This window comes from Mus caroli, unplaced genomic scaffold (genome assembly GCF_978045245.1).
Source record: "Mus caroli unplaced genomic scaffold, Mus_caroli_1 scaffold_12, whole genome shotgun sequence".
In the NCBI taxonomy this organism is placed as follows: Eukaryota; Metazoa; Chordata; class Mammalia; order Rodentia; family Muridae; genus Mus; species Mus caroli.
Genome location: NW_028227267.1, coordinates 69,679,404 through 69,702,885, shown reverse-complemented (window position 1 = coordinate 69,702,885; position 23,482 = coordinate 69,679,404). Strand labels below are relative to the sequence as shown.

The 23,482-nt window shown below is 39.7% G+C and overlaps 1 protein-coding gene across 2 annotated transcripts in view; it reads right to left on the bottom strand.

Moving 5' to 3' along the window:
• Nucleotides 1–926: 926 nt before the first annotated feature.
• Sucla2 (succinate-CoA ligase ADP-forming subunit beta) overlaps nt 927–23,482 on the bottom strand; it is a 40,490-nt gene continuing 17,934 nt past the window's right edge. For both annotated transcript variants that reach the window (XM_021182222.3, XM_085828770.1), the window contains 7 exons: nt 17,365–17,493; nt 15,028–15,166; nt 6,191–6,352; nt 5,957–6,099; nt 4,333–4,453; nt 3,346–3,434; nt 927–1,694 (listed from right to left, as the gene is read on the bottom strand). In XM_021182222.3, coding sequence (XP_021037881.1) covers nt 1,620–1,694; nt 3,346–3,434; nt 4,333–4,453; nt 5,957–6,099; nt 6,191–6,352; nt 15,028–15,166; nt 17,365–17,493 — 858 coding nt within the window. In that variant the 3' untranslated portion in view covers nt 927–1,619. The remainder of the gene's footprint in view (nt 1,695–3,345; nt 3,435–4,332; nt 4,454–5,956; nt 6,100–6,190; nt 6,353–15,027; nt 15,167–17,364; nt 17,494–23,482) is intronic.

The following is a 23,482-nucleotide window of genomic DNA, read 5'->3' as shown; positions in this document are numbered from 1 at the left end:
CCAAGCCTGGTTTCCAGGAGCTGGGGCTTCATTACCGCAGCTCTTGTGTGTCACTGGGACACACTGAGTAGATGCCATTCTAGGACTCAGACACATGGCTTCACTCCCCAGGCTGTTACACCAGCTTCTAAATCAAACACTACTGTCTTAGTCTCTCAACTCTTTACAATCAAAACTTTAATAGCACAAACTTCTAAATCTTATTTTTTTTAAAGACTACACATTATAGAAATCTGAAAATTGATTACCACACACGCCTCTCACTCCTGTCCCCACAGGAAAGGGTGTGGTTCTCACTGTAGTCTTTTATTACACTTGGCCCCCACATTGAACACTTAAATTTCACTCTAAATACAACTCTTTACCAGAAAGAAAAAAATAAAAAATAAAAAACTCACCAAAAAAAGCATCAACAGCTTCAGTGTGCTGCCTGAGCACTGCTTTTGTTTTGACTCTTCCTTCGCAACCACGTGCATCTGCTAGAAGTGCTATAACCGAGGAGATTTAGCACGCACTGAGTAGTAGGCAAGGCTTGCCGGGTCCAGGAGGCCATAAAGCCTGTCCCCAAAGTCACCCATGCAAACACACTTAAAATGTGTTGTTATATTCTCCAGAGAAAGTATAGTAGTGCACAGGACTCTACCTTAACTATAAATTTGAGATTTCATGTGTTCAGGGATTTTTAAGAAAGCAGTCCACAGGGCATCCCCACCTCATACCCCCAGAGTCAAAGGTACAAATATGCAGGTGAAAGAAATGACAGTATGTAGCAGACAGTAGATCTACAAACAAGACTTCTAAAGCTTTAGAATATGTACTGCCATGTCCAGTTGTATGATCTATAAACCGGATCCTTAGACCAATTAATAAAATGAACACCTGTTACTTCAAAAAGAAAAAAAAAAAAACAAAACCATAACTCCAAATTACATTGGGAAACTTTTATTGACTTAAGCTAGCATTCTAGTTTTGTCCAAGTCTTAGTAGGTACCTTTCTTATCAACCTGCGTGTTTTTACCACCACAGAATCATGACGACTTGCACTTATCATTGTCCTGTAATAATTAAAACGATGTTCAAATAATCAGCAAGTTACTTCTCTAAAATACTTAAAAGATGTTCTGAGGAGTGCTTCCAAGTTCTGTGTATAAATAATGATTGATACATTTAAGAGCCATTTGATGCTGAAGATAAATATTTCTTATATAAAACATTGTTATAACATACCATTGTCCTAATGAGGCTGTTATTAGATATATTTTTATACTAAAGAATAAAGCTTTATCTTTGTAGTAATTTTATTTATAGAACTCTTATCAATGAAGAACTCTGTATCCAACACCAGAAAGCAGGCATACTTCAAGTGACATTCTGTAGAGGAAGCAAAAAAGATGGCTGCAAGAAAAGAGACCACCGTAAGTTTCTATCAGACATTCTTTATATAAACAGTCCATTCTGAGCAGCAGAATCAAATGCAGAGCAGATGCTTTCAAAGGTATGTGTGCCTGTGTGGTGATTACATTCTCCACACATTAAAAGAAAAGGGACACTAGGAGAGACCACAGTATAATAAAGGATTACAGCACATTAATACCCGTAGCCATCCACCAAGGTCTTGCTCATATTGGCAACTGAAACTTCACATCCACATGGGCTTCTTTGGCTAAGGTCACTATTTCAGAGAGCTTTACAACCTGAAAGAGAGAACAGGGCATGTCTGCATGTTCATAAAAAGGTGAACCATTATAAACCAAGGCAAAAGACACAGAATCGTCTCCATTTAAAATAGTAGGGCTATTCTGACATTGCTACAAGTTACACTACAGTCTAGTTAAGAACTGACACAAGACTGTCAAGTTTGACATTTCCATAACCTATAATTCAATTAAATATGCCCTGATAAAAATATATAACTAGATGTCTTACCTAAATTTTACCTTGAAGACACAAACAAGGAGTATCCTTTCAAGACAACCCATAATTCAGAGCATAACTAAATAAAGCCTACCTGGAAAAAGCTTATAAGCTTAATCTGGTATTGGGGTAGGAGTTTAGATATAAGAACTGCTGGTGTGGGTTGGAGAGATGGCTCAGTGGTTAAGAGCACCGACTGCTCTTCCAGAGGTTCTGAGTTCGGTTCCCAGCAACCACATAGTGGCTCACAGCCATCTGTAATGGGATCTGATGCCTTCTTCTGGTGTGTCTGAAGACAGCTACAGTGTACTCATATACATAAGAACTGCTGGCGTAAGGCAATTTTTTTGTGAGGAAACCAACAAAAACCAACAAAAACTCCAATGCTCTGTATGATATGAGAATATCTGTTTCCATAAAAAATGTCATACAAATTAGACATGTCTACAACCAAAATTCAGCTCCACTCTAAGAGTAGTTACAAAAAAGAATAGTAGTCTGCGGTTAGAGGTATATGACTTTAAGTGAGTGAATTTAGATAGCCTATTTCTTCATCTATACATATGGAAACTTTACCACCAGGAGAATCCTTGCAGGGTGTGAAAGGGGGTAAGTATTATCAAACAGTCAATACTACAGACTCAACTCCAGTTTAGGAGAGAACACAGAGGACAGAACATGCTAAACAGATGATGGCTGCACTCATTAAACCCAGACTGAAACTGTATAGGACTTGTCAAACAAACCCCAGAGGAGGATTATTTGAAAACAGGAGGGCTATAGCTTAAGAAACATAGCTGCATATTACCCAACTGCAGTGCAAACAGTTTCACACCAAGCTTAACAAAGAACCTAGATTGTACAAAATAACTGTTGAACTTTCACAATCAGAACGCCAGTATTCCACTAAAATAATAGTAATGTCTTTACATCATCATACTAATTCACCGTCATATATACGATTGAGAAGTACAAAATGCTGCACATGGGGATTTACTAGCTAATAACAGAGAAAAAACAGAGATTAGACCAGATTGGGTATAAACTGACCATTATTTAAGATGGATGTATACGAGTTTCTGAAAAAGAATCTGTAAGTAAGTTCTCAGTGCCTCCAAACGCTTCTGCACTGCCCAGTTTGAATGTCCCCGTAGTTGCACTGTTTTTAATTTCCCACCTGCCAACTAGCCATCTGGATCCTTGAATACAAAGTCCTGCTTTTCCTTGTTGTATGAGGCTGAGTGCAATTTTTATCCCCCACTGCAAACCCCATCCTAACAGTATGTGTATCTATTGCTGTCACTCCCCAGAATTCAGCCTGCTTTTCTAAAGCACTAATATTACTACTTGGCTGGCTCATTTTAGAATCTAAAGGTATCTAGATCCTTTCCACACTATAAATGTGCCCTTGGCTCATTAGAGCCCACTCACCATTTTAGCAGCTTCATCCAAATCATCGCAAGCAAGGATTTTAAGACCACTGTCTGCTATTAGTGCCTTAGCATCATCAACTCGTGTACCTAGAGATGAGTTATGAATAGAAGCATATAACTTACATATATATACAAAGCATTTAAAGCCTTTTTCTCACTGTAAGAATTTCAGCATAGGAATTTCTATTATTTAACACAAATACTTAATTTTAAAAAAATATTCTAAGAGCTTGGAACTACCTAGTGGAATATTTTGCTTTACCATAACCATGGTAATGAAAGCAAAGTCAGAAAGTAAATCACAACACAAAGCACATCACATTACACAAAGTAAAACTTCAAGCATTTTGCCCAATGTAGTAAATTCTTTAAAAAACCACTTTGTGAAGCTGAGTGGTGGGGGCCCACACCTTTAATCCAAGCAGGGGCAAGAGGATATCAGTGAGTTTGAGGCCAGCCTGATCTACAAGTGAATTTCAAGGCAGCCAGAGAAACCCTGTCTTGAAATAGAAACAAAAACCAACAACAAAATCACATTGTGGTGGTTGGAGTGAGAAACGTTCCCACAGGCTCATGTTTGGTCCCCAGTTGCTGGCATTATCTGAGGAGGTCACAGAACTTTCAAGAGAGAGAGCCTTGCTGGAGGAAGTACATCACTAGAGACAGGCTCTGACAGTTTATAGCCTCATCTACCTTTCCTGTGTGTGACTGAGATGTGAGCATTCCCTCCCTGCTCCTCCCCAGTGCATTTCCACTACTGTGGATAGCCTGCCCTCTGGAACTGTAAGCCAGAATAAACTGCTCCTTAAGGGCCTTTCATCAGGATATTTTATCATAGCAACAGGAAAATAACATTTTTCAAGTTTTGTGTTTAATGCTTTCATTGAAAAGATGTAGCTATTTGCAAATCTTTTTTTAAATTAACCTTGCCCCTTACAACTGCATCACTGAGACAATTAGACAGAACTAGGTCACTAGCACTCACCTTGTAACCGTACCACAACAGGTATTCTGATTTCTAAATCCTTTACTGCCATGACTATCCCTTGTGCAATAACATCACATCTCATGATTCCTCCAAAAATGTTGACCAGAATAGCCTGCACCTATTAATAAAGTATTAAAGAAATAAGTATTTATCCTCATCTCCCCAAAGTAGAATATAAAAATCAATCCCTTGTCAGCAGTTTCAGATAAAACCATTATTTCCTTTTCTATCTCCCAGTCCACTACACCAGGACTTACAACTACTAATTTCAATACTGGCTTATATTTGTTTTCTACTATATCCATAACAACAAAAAACTTGTAAGCCAGACTTCTTCCTCCTGAGCAACACAATCACCTCAGATCCCATCTTACAGCACTGTCACAGCAGACATCTCCATTAGTACTCATCCCCCACTACTCTCTTCTCCACCCTACCAATCCAACCAATTTTTACCAAACCCTGGTCAGAATACCTCACAACTATGTCTCCTCTGGCCACAGCCTCTTTAACTAATCACAGCTCAATCCTTTACACGCTGGCCCTGCCTGTCCTCAAAAGGTCTTCAGTAGCTCGAGCGTTCAGTCCTTATTCTTCTTCTTTACACTGTCTGCCCTGCACAGCAGCCCACTTCTGATGTGATCTTACCTCTAACCGTTTGTTCGTTCTTTTCTCTCTCTCCTCTCTCTCTCTCCTCTCTCTCTCTCTCTCCCTCTCTCTCTCTCTCTCTCTCTCTCTCTCTCTCAGTGGCTTTTTTACAAAACTGAGAGGAGAGGTTCTAGGGTTCTCACCTCCCTAGTTCCTAAGGCCTCAATTTTCCCGAATATACTAAGGACTTACAAATGTATCTCCAATCGTTATAAGAAGTAAAACATTCTGGGGCAGTTAAGAGTGTCTGCTACTCTTGCAGAGAACCAGAACCCCATTCAGTGGCTCACAAGCACCAATAACTCCAGTTTCAGGAGATCCTTTTCTGGCTTCTATGGGTACCCATGTGCACATGCACATACAGACACTGACACACACACACACATACATGAATGAAAAGAAGATAATGCTTTTAAAAGTATGTTTACAGCTAATTGTTTATGAGGTAGTCACCACTCAAGCTCAGCTTATCAATTCCAAAATCCTTACCCATTGCTTCTACAGTACAATAGGGACTAACACCTAGTGTGCCTCATTTTAGCTCAATTTGTAGTAAAAAATATTAATACATGTAGTAAATAACTTTATAGGATTCCAAGGGAGAGACAGTACAAATCTTTTTTTTAATTCTAAACAGAAAGGAGTACTTTTCCATCTTCTAGTATCTTCTATCATTTCCTTTTTCCTAAAGTCTAATGCCAAAAGAATTAAATACTGTCAGCAACATCAATATTTATTAATGAAATAAGTATTCTTGGGTACATATATTTTTACAATTCCAGGCTGGTGCAGTCAAATAATATCACCAAGACCACTTCCCCTGTGAATGGCTCCCATGTCAGTTCACCATAGGCATTAATAGTATCTTTATCTAATTTAATCAAATCTCTTCACTGTTTGCTAAATTTCAACATTAATTCCGTCAAAGGTTCTCCTCACATCTCAAATCCTACCACATAAGCCCCACCCTTACCTTTTTATCTGAAGTGATGAGTTTAAACGCTTCTGTTACTTGCTGGACTGTGGCGCCTCCACCAACATCAAGAAAGTTGGCTGGAGTCCCTCCGTGTAGTTTTATTATATCCATTGTGGCCATAGCCAAGCCAGCACCATTTACTATCAAGAGGGAAAGATGGTTTTTGTGTAAGGAACAAAAAAATATACTAAGTTGTACAAAGCCAATATAACATGAAAATACACTGGGTACCTAGACAGCCTATGCTCCCATCGAGGCCAATATAGTTAATATCTGCATTAGCTGCTTCTTTGTCCCTTTCATCTTCCTGACTCCAGTCCTGAAGATCAAAGATCTTCTTCTGGCGATAGGCTGAATTTGAATCAAAATTGATCTTTGCATCCATGCACAACACTTAGAGGGGAAAATAAAGAAAATAATCTAAATTTTATGACAGATACAATGAACTATCCAATAAAAACATAGTTTAGTATAGGGTAAAAGGACATTTTAGTTGGTTATTTATTCAAAGTATTTCAATTCATGTTCACAATGAATTCAAACTGTTTCTCATAGAAAATATAAGAATTTTAAATACCCTAAAGTTACTTTTTCTGCATCCAACCTGGCACAGAGAAAGAGAGAAAGAGAGAGAGAGAGAGCGCAGAGAGGAGAAAAAAAGAAAAAAAGTTCCTCAAAGACATCACACATTTTTTAAGCTTTCCAAGAATGAACTGGCCATGTTCTTAGCTGAAATCCTTTCCCATGGGCCCCATCCTTACAACTCAAGGAAGTGTCTTTGGGCAAATCTTAACACCCCCACACACTGTTATAATGGCTACCTCCCCTGGACTTGCAAAGCAGTGTTAATACCTACAGGACTTTCTCTCAAGCCTACCACCTCCTCCTCACTCTTCTCTGCCTTCCTTAGCAGCAGGAATTCTAAAGACTTGAATTAGGGGAAATGGGGGTCAACAAACTATGGCCTGGGAACCTGATGATTTTTGTCTATTTCTACTGACTTGTGAACCAAGAAAGTGATTCATAGTTTAAAAAGATTAAGTAGAACTCCGAAATCCAAGATCATGAATAGTTCACAAAGCACAAACTACTTAGGAACCATTAACCTGTTGAACTAGCTGCTCCTAGCATGCACTCTTATACCCACTTCAACTAGCTTCTGCCCTTCCCACTCCATCAAAAGGGTGGTGGTGGTGGTCGTCGTCGTTTTTTTCTTCTTCTTTTCTTCTCTTCTTCTTCTTCCTCTTCTTCCTCCTCTTCTTTCTTCTTCTCCTTTTTTTTTAATATATCATGTGCATCTAACCCAGCCAATGAGAAACTGTTATCTAGAAGAGATGCTTTCTTGGGACCAACGGGGTGTTGGTGGAGGGTATTAAAGGAGCTTGCAGCAGTGTTCAGATGAGCTTGCTGCAGTGTTTCTTACCTGCTCTGGGAATGTGTGTGTCATTTACTCTGCCCCACCTCACCTCCAACCCCCAAGGGCAGGTAGGGTCAGGCAGCGAGTGTCCAGGGCACAGGTAGCACATGCCACCATGCCCAACACCAAGCAGCTCTTACAGGTTGCTTCTCCAACTTCACTGTTCATCAGTTATCCCTTCCTCAGTACAGGGTGTGAACACAGAAGCACAAGTTTGGCACAGGATTCAGAAGCTGAGATTCTCAACTTGGGAGAATAGTTAGGAAAGTTGAAACTCTCAGTTACTGTCTCTACATCCATTGCACCACCCCTCACTGCCTGGCTGATCAAATCAGGTCTGAACTTGGTTTAGGTTGAATAATGCCTTGACAGGCAATTGGGTCTTCCATAGGCTCTGTTGCAAAAAGCCCAGCACAGGTTGATCTCCAAAGCACCAGAGATTAGGTTAGAATTTGCAGGTCTAAGATGTCAAATCAGAGTTCTGGCAGAAAGTGGACTTCAGTCACAGAAATCCTTGTCAGCTGTGAAGGGCTACTTTCTTTCTTGGTTTGAATTTCTGAGACCACAACCCTCACTTCCATCAGTAGAGACTGACAGCAGACATCAATCAACAGAAACAATCAACAGGCCTGGCATGATGGCAGGCACATCTTTACTCTTCTAAACTAGAATGTTATAGCGTGGTGGTCTGAATAGAAATGATCCCCACAGGCCCATAGGGACTGGCACTATTAGAGGGTGTGGCTTTGTTGGAGAAGTGTGTCTCAATTTCTTCCTGCAGCCTGCCTATCTGAATACAGAGCTCTCTACTCCTTCTTTAGGACCCTATCTGCCTATGCACCACCATGCTTCCTGCTATAACAATAATAGACTAAACCTCTGAATTATAAGCCAGCCCAAATTAAATGTTTTCCTTTATAAAAGTTGCTGTGGTCACAGTGTCTCTTCACAGCAATAGAAACCTAAGACAAAGACCAATAGGAACTACAATACTTCATCTTAAGTTTTTATGTGTTGTGTTTTAACTGTAACTCTCTAAAAAGGCTTTTATCCTTTCTCTAAACCTAGTAGTATTTTCTTTACTGTTACTTTTCATAACTCAAGAAGCCTAAAACATATACTTTCCTTTCCATTTACTTTAACCCTTTTAGTCTGTACCCATTTCTTGTTCAGTTTGCTACTTGAGTGTTTCCTTAGCTCTGAAATGAGAAACTTATGACTGGGGAGATGATTCAGCAATTAAGAGCACTTGACTGCTTCCATAAAACCAGACTAAATTCCCAGCTCTCACATTGTGGCTGACAACCGTTATCTATAGTCTCAGGGAATCTGACTCCCTCTACTGGCATCCCCAGGCACTGCACACAAGCATGCAAGTGCAGAGGCAGTGATTAACTCACCCAAATTCTTACAAGGCTTGTTGGTTCTCTCTTCTCGTCCATCTCTTACCACTTCCTGGCGATCCTCCCTCTTCCCCCTACATCCTAGCCCTCACAACTCTATGGGTCACACCCTGTCTCACTCCAGACCCTAACTGGGTAGGATTCTTCAGCCTTGAGTTTGTTTACTGCTGCTGTAAATGTGCTGAGAATCTAAAGCCATGAGACACTTGGGTCTCTAAGTATCTTACTACTTTCAAGGTAAGGCACAATAAAAAACTTGAAATTCAAACAATGTAATTTGTAAAGCTATAAAAAAAAAAAAAAAAAACCTGTCCATTCCTGTGAGAAGCAGTCCAAGTTGCCCTGACTGAAACAATCCCAATTCTGCCTTGAACTCATGGTGCAACTCTATGTGGTAACAGCTACAAACTTCCAAGTCACAGAGCGCCAGCTCTTAAGGTCCTCTATGCTTCACTACATTTGGTCTCTGTGTTCCAGACGTATCCTTAGGCAGTTTATTATTAATAGAAGTGTTTAGAATATCTTATGTGTTGTCTTAGTCAGGGTTCCTATTTCTGCACAAACATCATGACCAAGAAGCAAGTTGGGGAGGAAAGGGTTTATTCGCCTTACACTTCCATACTGCTGTTCATCACCAAAGGAAGTCAGGACTGGAACTCAAGCAGGTCAGAAAGCAGGAGCTGATGCAGAAGCCATGGAGGGATGTTCTTCACTGGCTTGCCTCCCCTGGCTTGCTCAGCCTACTCTCTTATAGAACCCAAGACTACCAGCCCAGGGATGGTCCCACCCACAAGGGGCCTTTCCCCCTTGATCACTAATTGAGAAAATGCCTTACAGTTGGATCTCATGGAGGCATTTCCTCAACTGAAGCTCCTTTCTCTGTGATAACTCCAGCTGTGTCAAGTTGACACAAAAATAGCCAGTACATGTGTCATAGTTTAACTTCACTTCACTGCAGAAATTCCTGATTCTGCATTAGACAACATGACTGAGAATAATCTACTATGGATGGGAAAAATGCTTTTCGGGATTCATCTAACGCTTTCTCCTAACAATGAGTACATCATTTACTAGAAACTTGGGAGCAAACATCTGAGCTTGCCACAAGTGCACCTGGAGACCAAAGGAAAACTAGTTCAAAGTAGTAACAGTGGCCTCAGTGTCCAAGTGAGATGGCCTGTGTCTACTCCAATACACTAGAGATGAGAGCTAAGGTCCAAACAGCAAAGGTTCACTATTATCATGATTTCTGGCCCATTTTCCTCTTCATACTCATTTCTCCCCAGAGTGTGAACAACAAATTATCTGCCTAATAACTGAGGGTATTATAAACACGTCATCTCTTGGAGTAAGCTACCCAGGGGAACAAGTTATCTGCTAATCCAAGGCAAATCCCATCCTGCTGATGTTTAGCATTTGATTAAGTAGATTATCTAATCTGTAACTGATTTGGCAGATCCAATTGGACTGAAATTCTGGCAGGGAAGGGAAATAACCAGTAAAGGGTCTTTAGGGGATTCTAATGACAATGATGATAAGCTTTTTAAGCAAATCCCTTCACTTTTTTTTTTTTTAAGCTAGGGTCTTGCTATGGAGTCTTGCTTGACCTGGAACTCACTATGGAAACCAAACTCATCAAGGTCTGCCTGCCTATTCCTTCCAAGTGCTAAGATTAAAGGCAGGGACCACTATACCCAGCACTTTAGACTTTTTATGTTATCCTGCTTTTAGACATTGTTTTCCCATTACTAAAAAAAGTCTCAAATCTCCATCTTTCAATTACTCAAACAACTACACAATATACTTAAAGAGACATACTTCATCATACATGGTAGATATTTCCTACAAAACTCCACAAAACAGTAATTCTAAATTTAGTTACCAAAATTTCTTTTAAAGACTGCTATGGAAACTTCTACAAACTTATACTATATGTTTTATGACAACCATTTACCAGTTTACAAAGAGACGACTACATTTTAATGAATACTTTTGAAACTAAGTATCTACCTTCTAAAGGAAATTTGTCAATCTATAATGTTAAAACTATATCCTACATTGCTCTAAAGTTTCCAATGGAAATGAGTAAAAAGAAATGTAGATCTGGTAACAAAGCCCAAATGTAAACTAATCTGTGCAATAAAGCCTTCTCTTTCCCATTTACACTATGTTTACAACCGCCTGCTCAGCACACAACTGCAGCTATCTAAGCTCTACCCCTGTGTCCAATCTCCTGCTCCTCCCAGCACAGCAATCACATTCCCAAGCAGAAATACACCTGGCATGCAACTATGTTATTATTAAGTTCTACTAATCACTGGTTTGGAGGTGAAAGCACATCTCTATAACTAGTCACATGTCCTCAGGCAAGCCTGATATCTTGACACTAAGTTTCATAATCTATAAAGGTAGCAATAATATCCAACTCACAGAATTACTGTCTATATTTTAAAAATTAAAGAGGCCCACATTTGTATTTATAACAGAACCTGGCATTGATAAGTTCTTGTTTATGAAAAATACATCTTTTTAAAACTTTTTAACTATACAAACCTAAGTATGCTTAGAATATATGTTAGTGAGGTCAAAATTCAGAACTGTTTAATAACAAAAAGACAATAAAACATAAAAGGCAAGCTGAAATCCACAAAAGGCTTTTTTAACTAAGAAAAATAAAAGCAGTGGTAGAATTAAAATCTATAGTAAACTCCAGAGTCTCGGACCTAGTAGAAATGGTGGCAAAGATCTCATTCAAAATAGCTAGAGTGGCTAGAAAGATGGCTCCATGGGTAAGAGCATTTGCTACACAAGCTGAGACCTGAGTTAAAGTGTGAAAAGGTTTGGATGTGGTTTTAAAGCATCCCCCTATACTTTGGAGGTTTGTCCTGCACTGAGAAGTTGGTAGGACCTTTATTTAAGGGGAAAGGCTACTGCAACCAACCACTCTAGAGTACTGATCCCTGAACAGATTCACATGGTTCTTTTGGGTATGCTGGCTAGTTTATATGAGAGCAAACTGTAAAACCAAGAACAAGCCTGTACTCTGGACCGTCTTGGTTTCCTGTCCTCATGGTGTGACTTGTCAAGTGTTTCCATCACTGTAAAACCATCACCCAGAGAGGCTCTCATCAGAAGCCCAAACAGCCAAAGAGGCTCTTCCTATGTGTGACTTTTTCACACATAGAAATACTGCATACCATACTATACTATACTCCACATAAAAAATACTCACATCTACAGAATCAGGTGTGATGGGTCAGGGTACCAAAGATCAACAGAAAAACAACATTGAATTTAACAATATTACAAAAAGGGTATACTTTATAAAAGAGGCAGAAAAATCATTGTTAACTCTAGAAACTTAAAGTTTTTTAAATGAAACAATTAAAAAAAAAGAACACTTTATATACATTCATAGTTACTGATCTTGAGGTAGCAAAAAAATCTCATCACAAAAATAAAAGAAGTAAAAAAGAGGTCTGACTGGCTGAAAACTAAAAGCTTTAATATGTTCAAGGCAAGCAAAATTAAACAAACAATATAACTAAGAAAATATTCAGATCAAATGCCAGAAAAGAAGTTAGCATCCTTAATAAGCAAAGAGTCTATATACCTGGAGAAATCACCAGGAAAGGTTATTAAGTAAATAAAGAAAAATACAAAATGCATGGAGCTTGCAATCTTCAATTAAGTAATTAAAAACATGTTTTCTAACATTTTACTTAAAAATGAATAGTTAAAAAAAAGACAACAAAAAATGAGGTCAGAGAGAGACTATATTAAAAATTGATATGAAAATATCCAGAAGTCACCATAGTAATAAGAAAACTAATACCATTTGTGTACTAAAGCAAAGAAATTACAAATTTACAGAAAGCGTTACTCGATACAATCGTTTCTACAGATGTGATAAGGATGCTGAGATCAGGTATTATCCCAGATGACGGGAACCATAAGCATCCTTACAAGAGAAAGGCAGAAGACTACACAGATACACACGGAAGAGAAAAAAGCAATGTGGCCACAATGGCAGAGACAGAAATGAAGTGTCTCCTGGCCAAGGAACACTACCAGGAAGGGGAGAACTCAAAGGCACAGATTTTTCACTACGGCCCCTGAAAACACACAGCCCTGCTCACACCTGGAATGTATTAGATAATGATTTTGGACTTCTAGCTTACAACTATGAAGGGGAATAGTCACTTAAAATTATGGTAATTTTTATCAGCCATAGAAAACTAATAGTGGTAACAAAGAACATCAACAGAAAACTCCAAAAAAGAAAACATGTTCAACGAACATGAAAAATATACATTAGTAGAAATCAAAGAACTGAGTAAATTAGACAAAACACCATTTCTTCATCAGAAGCTTGAAGATAAAACCTACTATGTTAACTGATAGCAAAATATGCAACAAGACTACTGCCTTCAGATCAACATGCAAAACTCTCAGCTCCTTGTCCAGCACTGTATTTGCTAGCATGCAACCATGATGAGAATGGACTAAACCTCTGAAACTGTAAGCCAGGCTCAATTAAATGTTTTCCTTTATAAGAGTTGTCATGGTCACCATGTCTCTTCACAGCAATAAAATCTTAACTACTACAGAAGTTAGTACCAGGAGTGGGGTATTGCTGTGACAGGCCTGATCATGCTTTTTATTGTAGAATTGTGAATTTGGGGACTTTGGATTATAAAGGCAATTGAATACTTTAAGTGGGTCTTAATGGGTCATACTATTAGAAGCATAGAAGAACACAGCACTGAGGGTGATTTGAACTATGGGGACATATAGCTCAAGAGGTTTCAGAGAAGAATTTTACTATGTGGCTTAGAGACTGTTCTGTGATATTTTGGTGGAGAATGTTTCTGCTTTTTGCCCTTGTCCAAAAAGTCTGCCTGAAACTAAAGTGAAAAGTTTTGGATTAATTACATTGGCAGAGGAAATCTCAAAACAGCATTATTGACTTTGTTATGTTATTATTAGTGGTCACTCTTACACAGATCTATAAGGAAAAGAAGCAAAATGTACTTTGAGTGGAAAAAAAAAAAGGCATCAGGAAGTGGAATCGAGCTAAATCCTGTGTTCAAGGAGATAACCAGATTAAAGAAAAGCTTGATGTTAAATGGAATAAAGGGATGACCCAGCTAAGAGTCTAACTTGTGAAAAGAAATTTTTAAAAAGCTTAGGGCCAGGTATTGGTGGCACATGCCTTTAGTTCCAGCACTTAGGAGGCAGAGGCAGGAAGATCTTGAGTGTGAAGCTGGCCTGATCTACAGAGTAAGATTCAGGACAGGCAACCTGAGGCAGTGAAGGAAATCATAGAAAACAGAAAGTTGATGAAGATGAAGCTGAACGGGACCATGTTCCAGCCTGAGCAAGCAGCAGGACTTAGCAGCTTCATCCACATGGTTCTGGCTTTAGAGTCAAGAATAGAAGAAAGGGGGCTGGAGAGGTGGCTCAGTGGGTAAGAGCACCCGACTGCTCTTCCGAAGGTCCAGAGTTCAAATCCCAGCAACCACATGGTGGCTCACAACCATCCGTAACGAGATCTGGCGCCCTCTTCTGGAGTGTCTGAAGACAGCTACAGTGTACTTACATAGAATAAATAAATAAATCTTAAAAAAAAAAAAAAAAAGAATAGAAGAAAGGGATTATGGACTCTCCCTCTAAGGAAAGGCACTAAGGTCACACATGTGTCAGAGTGTCCCTGCATGGAGTCCTAAGAGAGGCCATTGTGTAAGCTGTTGCCATGGTTGTAGTGTCTCTTCACCGTAATAAAAGACAAGCAAACTACCCTTCTTCTCTCCTGGCTCCAATGCTGGAATGACTTCACGTCTGAGCACATCTTTTCACAGAAAGGATCCAAGCATGGAGGCATGGATGGCTAATTCTCCCAGACTGGCTAACTCTTGCCATAACCCTTATATCTCCAACCAAGTGTTGTCCCACAAGACCTTCTGCCTGGGTGGAAATGCTTCATCTCTGTCCAATCCACTATGGTGACTACTGAACCCCTGGAATGTGACTGAGTGATTGTTCACTTGGATTTGCAAGTTGTATCATTTTTATCAATTCAACCAGACAACTGTGATTGGATGTCCTTCACTATATAAGGCAGCACAGCTCCTGTGTTTGAATGGGTTTACTTCACATCTGCTCACATTCAATTCATCAGAAGATGAACTGCTACACAAGAACAACAGATGACACACAGCATCATGTGATAGAAGAAGGTACCTTACCCTTTCCGTCAGAATCTTCTACCATTGGGTTTATTTCTACCATAGTTGCATCATACTTCAGAAAAAGATTATAAAGCTTGATCATGTTTTCTGCTGCAGAGTCCACAATGTTTGAAGGAAATCCCATCTTCTGTGCAAGCTGAAAGTAATTTGTCTTTTTCAGTTGTAACTTGTATATATCTAATCAACATTAAAATATTACAAATAAAAACTTTATCATTTAAAAAGATAAGCGAGAACTATAGTTAAATCATTGGAAGAGCAGCTACTAAAGGTTTAAACAACAAAAAACTTGCTACTTCAAAATCTTACAGTGTGTGAGTTATACCTATTTTACAAATCAGAAAACGATTCAGAGATCAAGCGCTAGCCATTAGCCTAGAACACAGTCCCAGTGGTCACTTCATAGCTTCCTCACTGCCTCTATCAACAGTAAACCTAAACTGAAAAAGAGACTTATGTGCTCGTTCTGGCAGCACATATATTAAAAACTGGAACAATACAGATAAGAAAAAGACTTATATTTTATTAAAACAACATCTAAAAAGGTTGATAATCTCAATGGTCTAATCACTAGCCAGTTAGTAAAGTTCCCTACTTTGCCTTGAAGGTAATACAAGGCATGTCTACTGGGCTAATAGGGGAGGCAGTCAAAGGATACTGTCTCATCCATTCTAAACTCAACTCTGACAGACCTCAAAGACACAGGCAGTTGAGGCTCTTGTCTAGAAGAGTTACAGAGGTGAGCAGAAAACCGAATCAGAGACATCTATGGAACACTTTAAAGAACAAATTTCAAGGTCACAAGCCAGGAGATGTAGGTCGCACTTTCTACGGTGAAGCAAGTATGCAGCCCTCTGTGGAGCTGCTGCTGGGTCCTACACCTAGGACCTCCTACCCACGTGCTACGTGCTCTGCCACCAAGTGCTGTCCCAGCTGAAACAATAGTCAATTTCAAAGTTCCTTGAGAAATTTTGAAGTAATGATATACAGGACAGGAGTCTGCTTTAAAAACTACAAAGGATTCTGATTCTCTCCTCTATTTCAAATATCAAAGGCTGCGATATACTCCTGATTTTCAGGAGCAGAAAAATCTTAAATCCTTTGAGGGTGAATATGATTTATATAAAGAGCCAAATAGCAAAAAATTAAATAAATAAATAAAAGTCACTGATTAAAAAATAGACTGTTGTTTTGAGTGAAAAGCTTTTATAAATAAAAAAGTAATACAATAATGAGTACCATTTCACCATAAAGAGTTTTATAGAGACTTAAATATTTGAGAACTGCAAAATGATTTTCACCAATCTACTATGCCATTGCCCAGCACTGAGAGACGCCTCCTTCCTGCTGTATCTTCCCTCTCTAGTCATCACTCTCATATAAATGATAATAAATCATGTCACTCTTGCACATTTATTCCACTCACCTGATTAAGCTATGGGTCTCACTGGAGAAGCCCCTCTGCTCTGTGGGCCTTACATCAGTCACAGGCCTGCTGTTGCTATACTTCAATAACTAAGCTTATTTTAACAGTGTTTTCTCACAGCAACTGATGAGCCTGTGTTTATATCCACAGCAAACAATTTAGCTTACTTTTATACATAAACCAAATAATTTAATCCAACAGCATCATTAAAAATAGTATCAAGCAATACTCAGATACAAGGTATTAAATTCTACAATTTTGTTTGGAAGGAGTAGAAGCCAGGCAGAAGGTGAGAAAGGACAGAACAGAAAGCCAGAAACCATACACAGATGTTACTGAGTGTATGTACATTGTAGGACAGTATCTCTGGCACTATATATAATTGACAGGGGGGCCAGGGAACATTTAAAATGACTCAATGAGAATTTAATCTCAGACTATGAAAAGCAATGACTGATAATCACCCCGATTCTTCAATAAATAAATAAATTAAAAAGTGAGAAAAGACCTACACATTAGAAAAACTGGTTCGGGACGTATTACCTAGTGAAGGAAGGAAAGACATCCTACCAATCCTGACTCAGGCAACTTCCACAATGACGAGACATCCGGGTACTCCTAAGAGTGACTGGACATAGCTGACTTTAAGGAATCACTGTTAACAGTACTAGATCCAGCAATGGCACAGGAACCTACATAAAAGCATTCCTGTGTTTTAAAGAAACGCAGAAATCTTCAAGAAAACTATTGTAGACTTTCAAAATCTTAAAAATACTGTACTTTCAAAAACTGCAATTTTAAATAAAAAATTAAACCGTCCTAAATTGTTTAGTGTTTTACAAAGTTAACGATCTTAAGTATTATAATTATCTAATTAAGAAGTAAAGCTGTTTCAGAATGTAACATACTGTCACGGCTTGTTCCTTTTTGATGCCCTCCACTATATCAACAGGCTCCTTTACAATGGCTTCAGGGTTCTCGGCAGCCACGTCTTCAATGTTAACACCACCTTGTGCGCTTCCTATCAGTACAGGACCCTACAAGGGAGGGGGGAGACAAAGCATCAAGCTTTACTTTAGACTCAATACGATTTTAAACTAATCTGTGCAGTGTCAGGTTTGGGCATAGACAGCTCCCACACCATATTTTCTATTTTCTTTGACAATGTAACATATCTCCAATAACTAACCATTATAAATGTTTTAACTGAAAAATAGAAAAGAAGCAGAAACAGAAAATAAAAATGATATCTTGCCTGCAAGGGAAAAAGATAAAATACACACATCTATACCAAATAAGTAAATATAATCAAATATACAAAATATAACCTATGCATTTTTACACATAAAACTAAAAAGACATTAAAGTATTGCTTAAATTTTCCATCTAAGGAAAAATTTACAGGTTTTCTGAGCTACAAGTCTTCCTGCAAGCAAACAAAACAAAGCACCCTGCAAGAACAGCCCTGACTACTACCACACACACTGGAGGAAAATAAGGCTAATGTACAAATAGTTAAATCATGAACTTTTAGTTCCTCCAAAAATCAATAAAATTACAAAACAAACATCTTGTAGATTTGCTAATCTGGTATGACTAGAACTAATCTAGTGGCAGTAAGAAAAGTAAAATCATATTAATGTGTTGTTTTATAAAGCGGTAGTGTAATGTAGCAGAAGGAGCAGCTCAGCGGCCAGCCAAGGTGTCCCCTGAACAATCAAGCCATGGGACAGAAGGTTTATGGCAGGAAGGGAAGGGGACCTGGAAAAGGGGGTAGGAGCAGAAAAAGGAGGACAGAGGAGGACAGAAAGAGAAAGGAGAGAGGAAGGGAGGAAGAGGCTAGCCAGGGACACTGGGGTTGTCATGTAAGAAGAAGCTATCTTCTTACATGCCTGGCTCCTGGCATTTACCTGGTGGGTGGAGATGCTAGCTGTTGCTAGGTAACTCTTGGGTGGAGCCTAGAGGAAATGCTAACATAATGAATAAGAAAATACAGATCAGAGCTAGAGACCTGACTCAGTGGCTAAGATGGCTGCTCTTCACTCCCAACCACCAACAACCACCTGTCACTCCAGTTTCAGTGACATTTTAAAAAGAAAGTCACTGTATTTTTATGTCATTATAGTATTTCAGTAACAAACATAAAATGTAATTTCAAATAATGGTTTAGACCGCCTTCACTGAAAAATACAAATCTCTCTCTCTCTCTCTTTTTTTTTTTTTTTTTTTTTGGTTTTTCGAGACAGGGTTTCTCTGTATACCTCTGGCTGTCCTGGAACTCTGTAGACCAAGCTGGCCTTGAACTCACCTGCCTCTGCCTCCCAAGTGCTGGAATTAAAGGTGTAAAACAATAACTAAAGGAAATTTATTTTTTAAGTTAACTCATATTTAAGTAAAAAATATTTTCTATCATGTGATTAGATATTATGTGGTAATGAATTATCTAGGACTTTGTTCCAGTGTAATAAGTAACTTAAGTCTTCAGCCATCTTTATGGTCAAGGAAGGACTCAGAGGTCCTGAACCCCACTTTATGCTAAGTGTGGTGGTTTGAATACATATGGCCCCCACAGACTCAATGTTTGAATGCTTGGCCCACAAGGGGTGGCACTATCAGGAGTAGGCGTGGCCTTGTTGGAGTAAGTGTGTCACTATGAGGGCGGACTTTGAGGTTTCCTATGTTCAAGTTACAACCAGTGTGGCTCATAGCCTCTCCTTTGATGCTTGCAGATCAAGATGTAGAACTTCTTGCTCCTTCTCCACCACCACGTCTGCCTGTACACTGCCATGTCTCCCACCATGATAATGGACTGAATCTCTGAAAGTGTAAGCCAGCCCCAATTAAATATTTTCTTTTATAAGTGTTGCTGTGGTTATGGTGTCTGAGTCAGTTGGCCAATGGTACATCGCTCAATCAGGTGAGCAGAGGGCCACAGCTTTGAGCCAAATAACACCATGTGAAAGACAAAGATTTAAAAATTTAGTCAACTGCAGAGATAATAATTTAATCATTCCTGCGACAAAGAAGCCCCCAAAACTCTAGATGACAGTAGCAAGATTAGTAAAGTAGGAAACCAAACCCTCCCACAAGCATCAAGTTCTAGCACCAGTATGCAGTTGAAAAGGCCTGAAAACTCAAGAAGCCAACCAGGGAGTCACTGCACCCAGAAACAGTTAACACTAACAACGCCTGTACTAACTGCTAAGAAAAGCCATTTCACTTCATCTGCATCAGCCACCCACCCCCACCCCAATTCAGTTTGGAACTAAAGGGGAAACACCCTTTGCCCCAAGGAGTACAAAGGTGACATATGTCAATATTCTGGCTTTTCAGGGTGTTGTCCAGGGTGCTAGTTCATTTCTCTAACTCCAAATACTGCAGACAGGCTACCTGTGGCCAGAGACAAGAAATGAGCTGAAAGCCTGTGAGGGTACCAGAAAACTAGTGCTCTAGTCACAGACTGACACACATGGCTCGCTCTGACAGAGAAAAGGCACCAGCGCAGGATTTGATTTATATCACAAGGAACCAAAAAAAAAAAAAAAAAAAAAGGTTACTAGTAGAACTTAGATGAACTAAAAGAAATAGGGATAATGGGGTGGGGGTGGGGATGGGGGGTGATGAGGATTACAGTTGAAAAAGGGCTTTTTATTGAAAGTAAGAAAACATATACACAGTAGACAGCAAGAAAAAGGCCTTGGCAAAGCAGTTTCTTTTCTAAGGCTGGGAGGTTTTAAAGTATCTGTAGGCTCTACCTCCTCTAATTTAAGGTTGGTCAGTTAAAGGACAGGAGGGCTAATTGGCCCACAGCTATTGTGTAATCTGGCCTTGAACTTGCTGAGTCAGCCCATCAGCAGGGGCCCTATTGGCAGGAAAAATATACACAAGGCCTTAGTGTGAAGCTGCTGGCTTTTATCTCAGTTCAGGAGAACAAGGAAGGAGCCATATTGGAAATTCACCATCTTTATTTTACCTGGCCACAGCCTGTCTCCCTATCTTTCTGCCTATCAGGTAATCTGTCTACCTTCTAGCCCCTCAATCCTCTCTCTCTCAGAGGTCGCCTGAACTGCTGTAGAGATTCTAAGGCCCAGACTGCTTTTAACTGCTTCCAACTGAAAAGGAAGGGGCAGCAGTCAGAATGCCTCAGACAAGGGTCATTTAGTGACAGTGTGATGGTGACTTTAGAACACTGGGAAAACTTAAGAAAGCTAAGAATTAGACAGTTAAAAGATGAACATTAACACACTCTCAAGTGTACTAAATGGGAGGGAATAGCAACTCAAACAACAACAAAATCATCAGAAACAGAAAACCTAGCAAATGGTGGCACTGAAAGACCCACAACCTGAGGACTCACCCACATTCTGACACAGGAGAGGTGACACCCCAAATCACTCATGAGAAATAGTCTTGCTGAAAACTGCAAGAGGACTTTTTATTTCAAGAGCGCTCTCGGACCCACAGTCATACACCACACAGGGATAGAGGGCCGTGGCGCCCCAAGTAGCTAGGTAAGGGGGTATTTAAAGGAAGAAACCATAACTCAAGGAAAAATACCAGTTAAGAGTCACAAGGAAGTGCAAAGTCACAAGAGTCACAAGGAATACCTGGTAATTGTGTGGGTTATTTCTCAAGACAGTTTCTAAGAGCTCCTAACAATAACACATTTGCATAGCGGGTTCCAGCAATGGTCAGAGTGGGTTGGGTGACTTTCTTTGAATGAACACTTGAACCCAGGAAGCGGGTGGGTGGAAGAATGTCGCTATCTGTTTATGATTAGCATACCTTGGAGCATCGAGTCACAGAGGTCACATTCTCAAGCCTGGGCCTAAAGGCTTAGAATTTTGCTTTTATGTTATACTTTTTCAGCACAAACAACGAAACCCAGGGAAAGTGGAAGGAAGAAACCACAACTCAAGGAAAAATACCAGTTAAGAGTCACAAGGAAGTGCAAAGTCACACTAGGTGAAGAAACTAGCAAGCCAAAGGTAAAGAAGGATGGACGAGAAACTGTGGGCCCAGTCACCAGAGCAGACCCAGGAAGCGGCCAGGCTGCCAGGGTTAAGAATCATGACACACTAAATCCAAGAAGTGTAACACTAGCTAATATAGAAAAAGAGGGTCACAACTCCACCCCTTCCCGGAGCTTTAACACCAGTAGGCATGCCTGTGGCTGCCAGTCATAGCATTTATTGCAGCTGGGAGCCAAGGACTACAGAAGCTGCCAAGTACTGAGGCCATTGGTAGTTAAAGCTCAAAGCAATAAGCACCCAACCTAAGCACAGCCTTAGGTTTCTGCCTTCTAAAGCCTGATGCAATAGACCCCAAGTACTCAGGGCTTGGAGATATAACAACCCTCTACGTTGTAAAATAGAGCTCTGGGGCCTTGAACACTCAAGGACTAGGGACCACTAACTCTAGAAAAGCTTCTCCAAGCCTACTCAAAATTTCTATCCAGGTAGAGAGAAAGGACTCCAATCAAACAACTGGTAACAGTTTGAACTTCTAGTGTTTAAGTCAGCAATAAAGCACAAGTCTGGGACAAGAGAAACTTATCAATGGACAATAAAATCAAATCCTTTTTAAATGATCATGCCTACATGAAGAACTGCTTATGAGGCCAGTGAGATGACTCAGCTGGTCACAGCGCTTGCTGCCAAGGCCATCAACCAGACTTCAGTCCCCAGAATCCATAGGATTTAAGGAAAGAAATAACCCCCTAGACGTTACCCTCTGTATGTATAGCCTGACACATGCAGGCATACAAGCCTACACCACCCAGATACATAAAAATGCTGTGGTGGTGTGAATACGTATGGCCCCCAAAGCTCAAGTGTGCAAATGCTTGGCCCATAGAGAGTGGAAGGCCACTATTAAGAGGTATGGCCTTGTGGAGGAAGTGTGTCACTGTGGAGACGGGCTTTGAGGTCTGTGCTCAAGCTCTACCCAGTGTAATACAGTCTCCTTCCTCCCTCCGCTGGATGGACTCAGCTGCAGCAGCAGGTCTGCCTGTCTACATGCTGTCATGCTTCTTGCCCTTATCAACTCATGGACGCTGATAATGGACTGACTGCTCATCTGTGTGGCCTCCAGATTTAGTGACTTTTTAATCCACTACAAGCAAATGCTTTTATTTTCTTTTAACAGATTTCTTTGGTAGCTGAGGTGATACTGCGAGTTACTGAAGGCTTTTTTGTGTTTTGAGAAGAAATTTTCCTTGGTAACAACTCCCCCTTCCTTTGGCATTCTTGAACCTCACTAGTTTTTAACATGGAGTGGGCATAAGGAGCTCCTAACTGGTACACATCTCTGCCTTTGAATTAATCTGATATTTATTAAAAACTTGTTGAAGACATGCTTTCACTGAGTAGTACTTTAAGGAGTATCTGCCTATAGTCCTTCCCTGTCTTACAACCAGGCAAGAAAAAGAAGGGGGAGGGGGGCAAAAGCACCCAAAGGTGAAAATTAAAAATAAAATTGCCACTATAGAGATAAGATGATCCTTCTCACAGAAAACCCAAGAACAGCACACACATACAAAACTAGAATAATTTTAGCAAAATTCGATACAAAATTAGCAGGCAAAAAAAAAATGTTTTATTTTGATACACTAAAATAAACACCCTGAAGAGGCCACTAGTGCCTCTGTAACAGCACCAACCTGAACAACAGGTAATACTAAACATAGCCAATGACTTTTATGCACTAAAAGCTATAAAACATTGCTGAAAGAAACAGAAGACACACAAAACATGGAAAGATACTGACTGGCCAAGAGGTGTGAGGAAGTATAAATGTTCCTACTAACCCAGGCAACCCACAGACTCAATGGAATTCCTACTAAAACACCAATGCCTAGGGTCTTCTTTTTCCTCTTCTTCCTCCATCTTTCAATTCATTTGCAATCTCAGTCACAATAGGCAAAACAGTCTTGAGAAATCAAAGGCTGGGAACCTCATCTTTCCTGATTTCAAAATATTACCACAAAACTCTAATGATCAAAACAGGATGAAGGCAACTATGGGA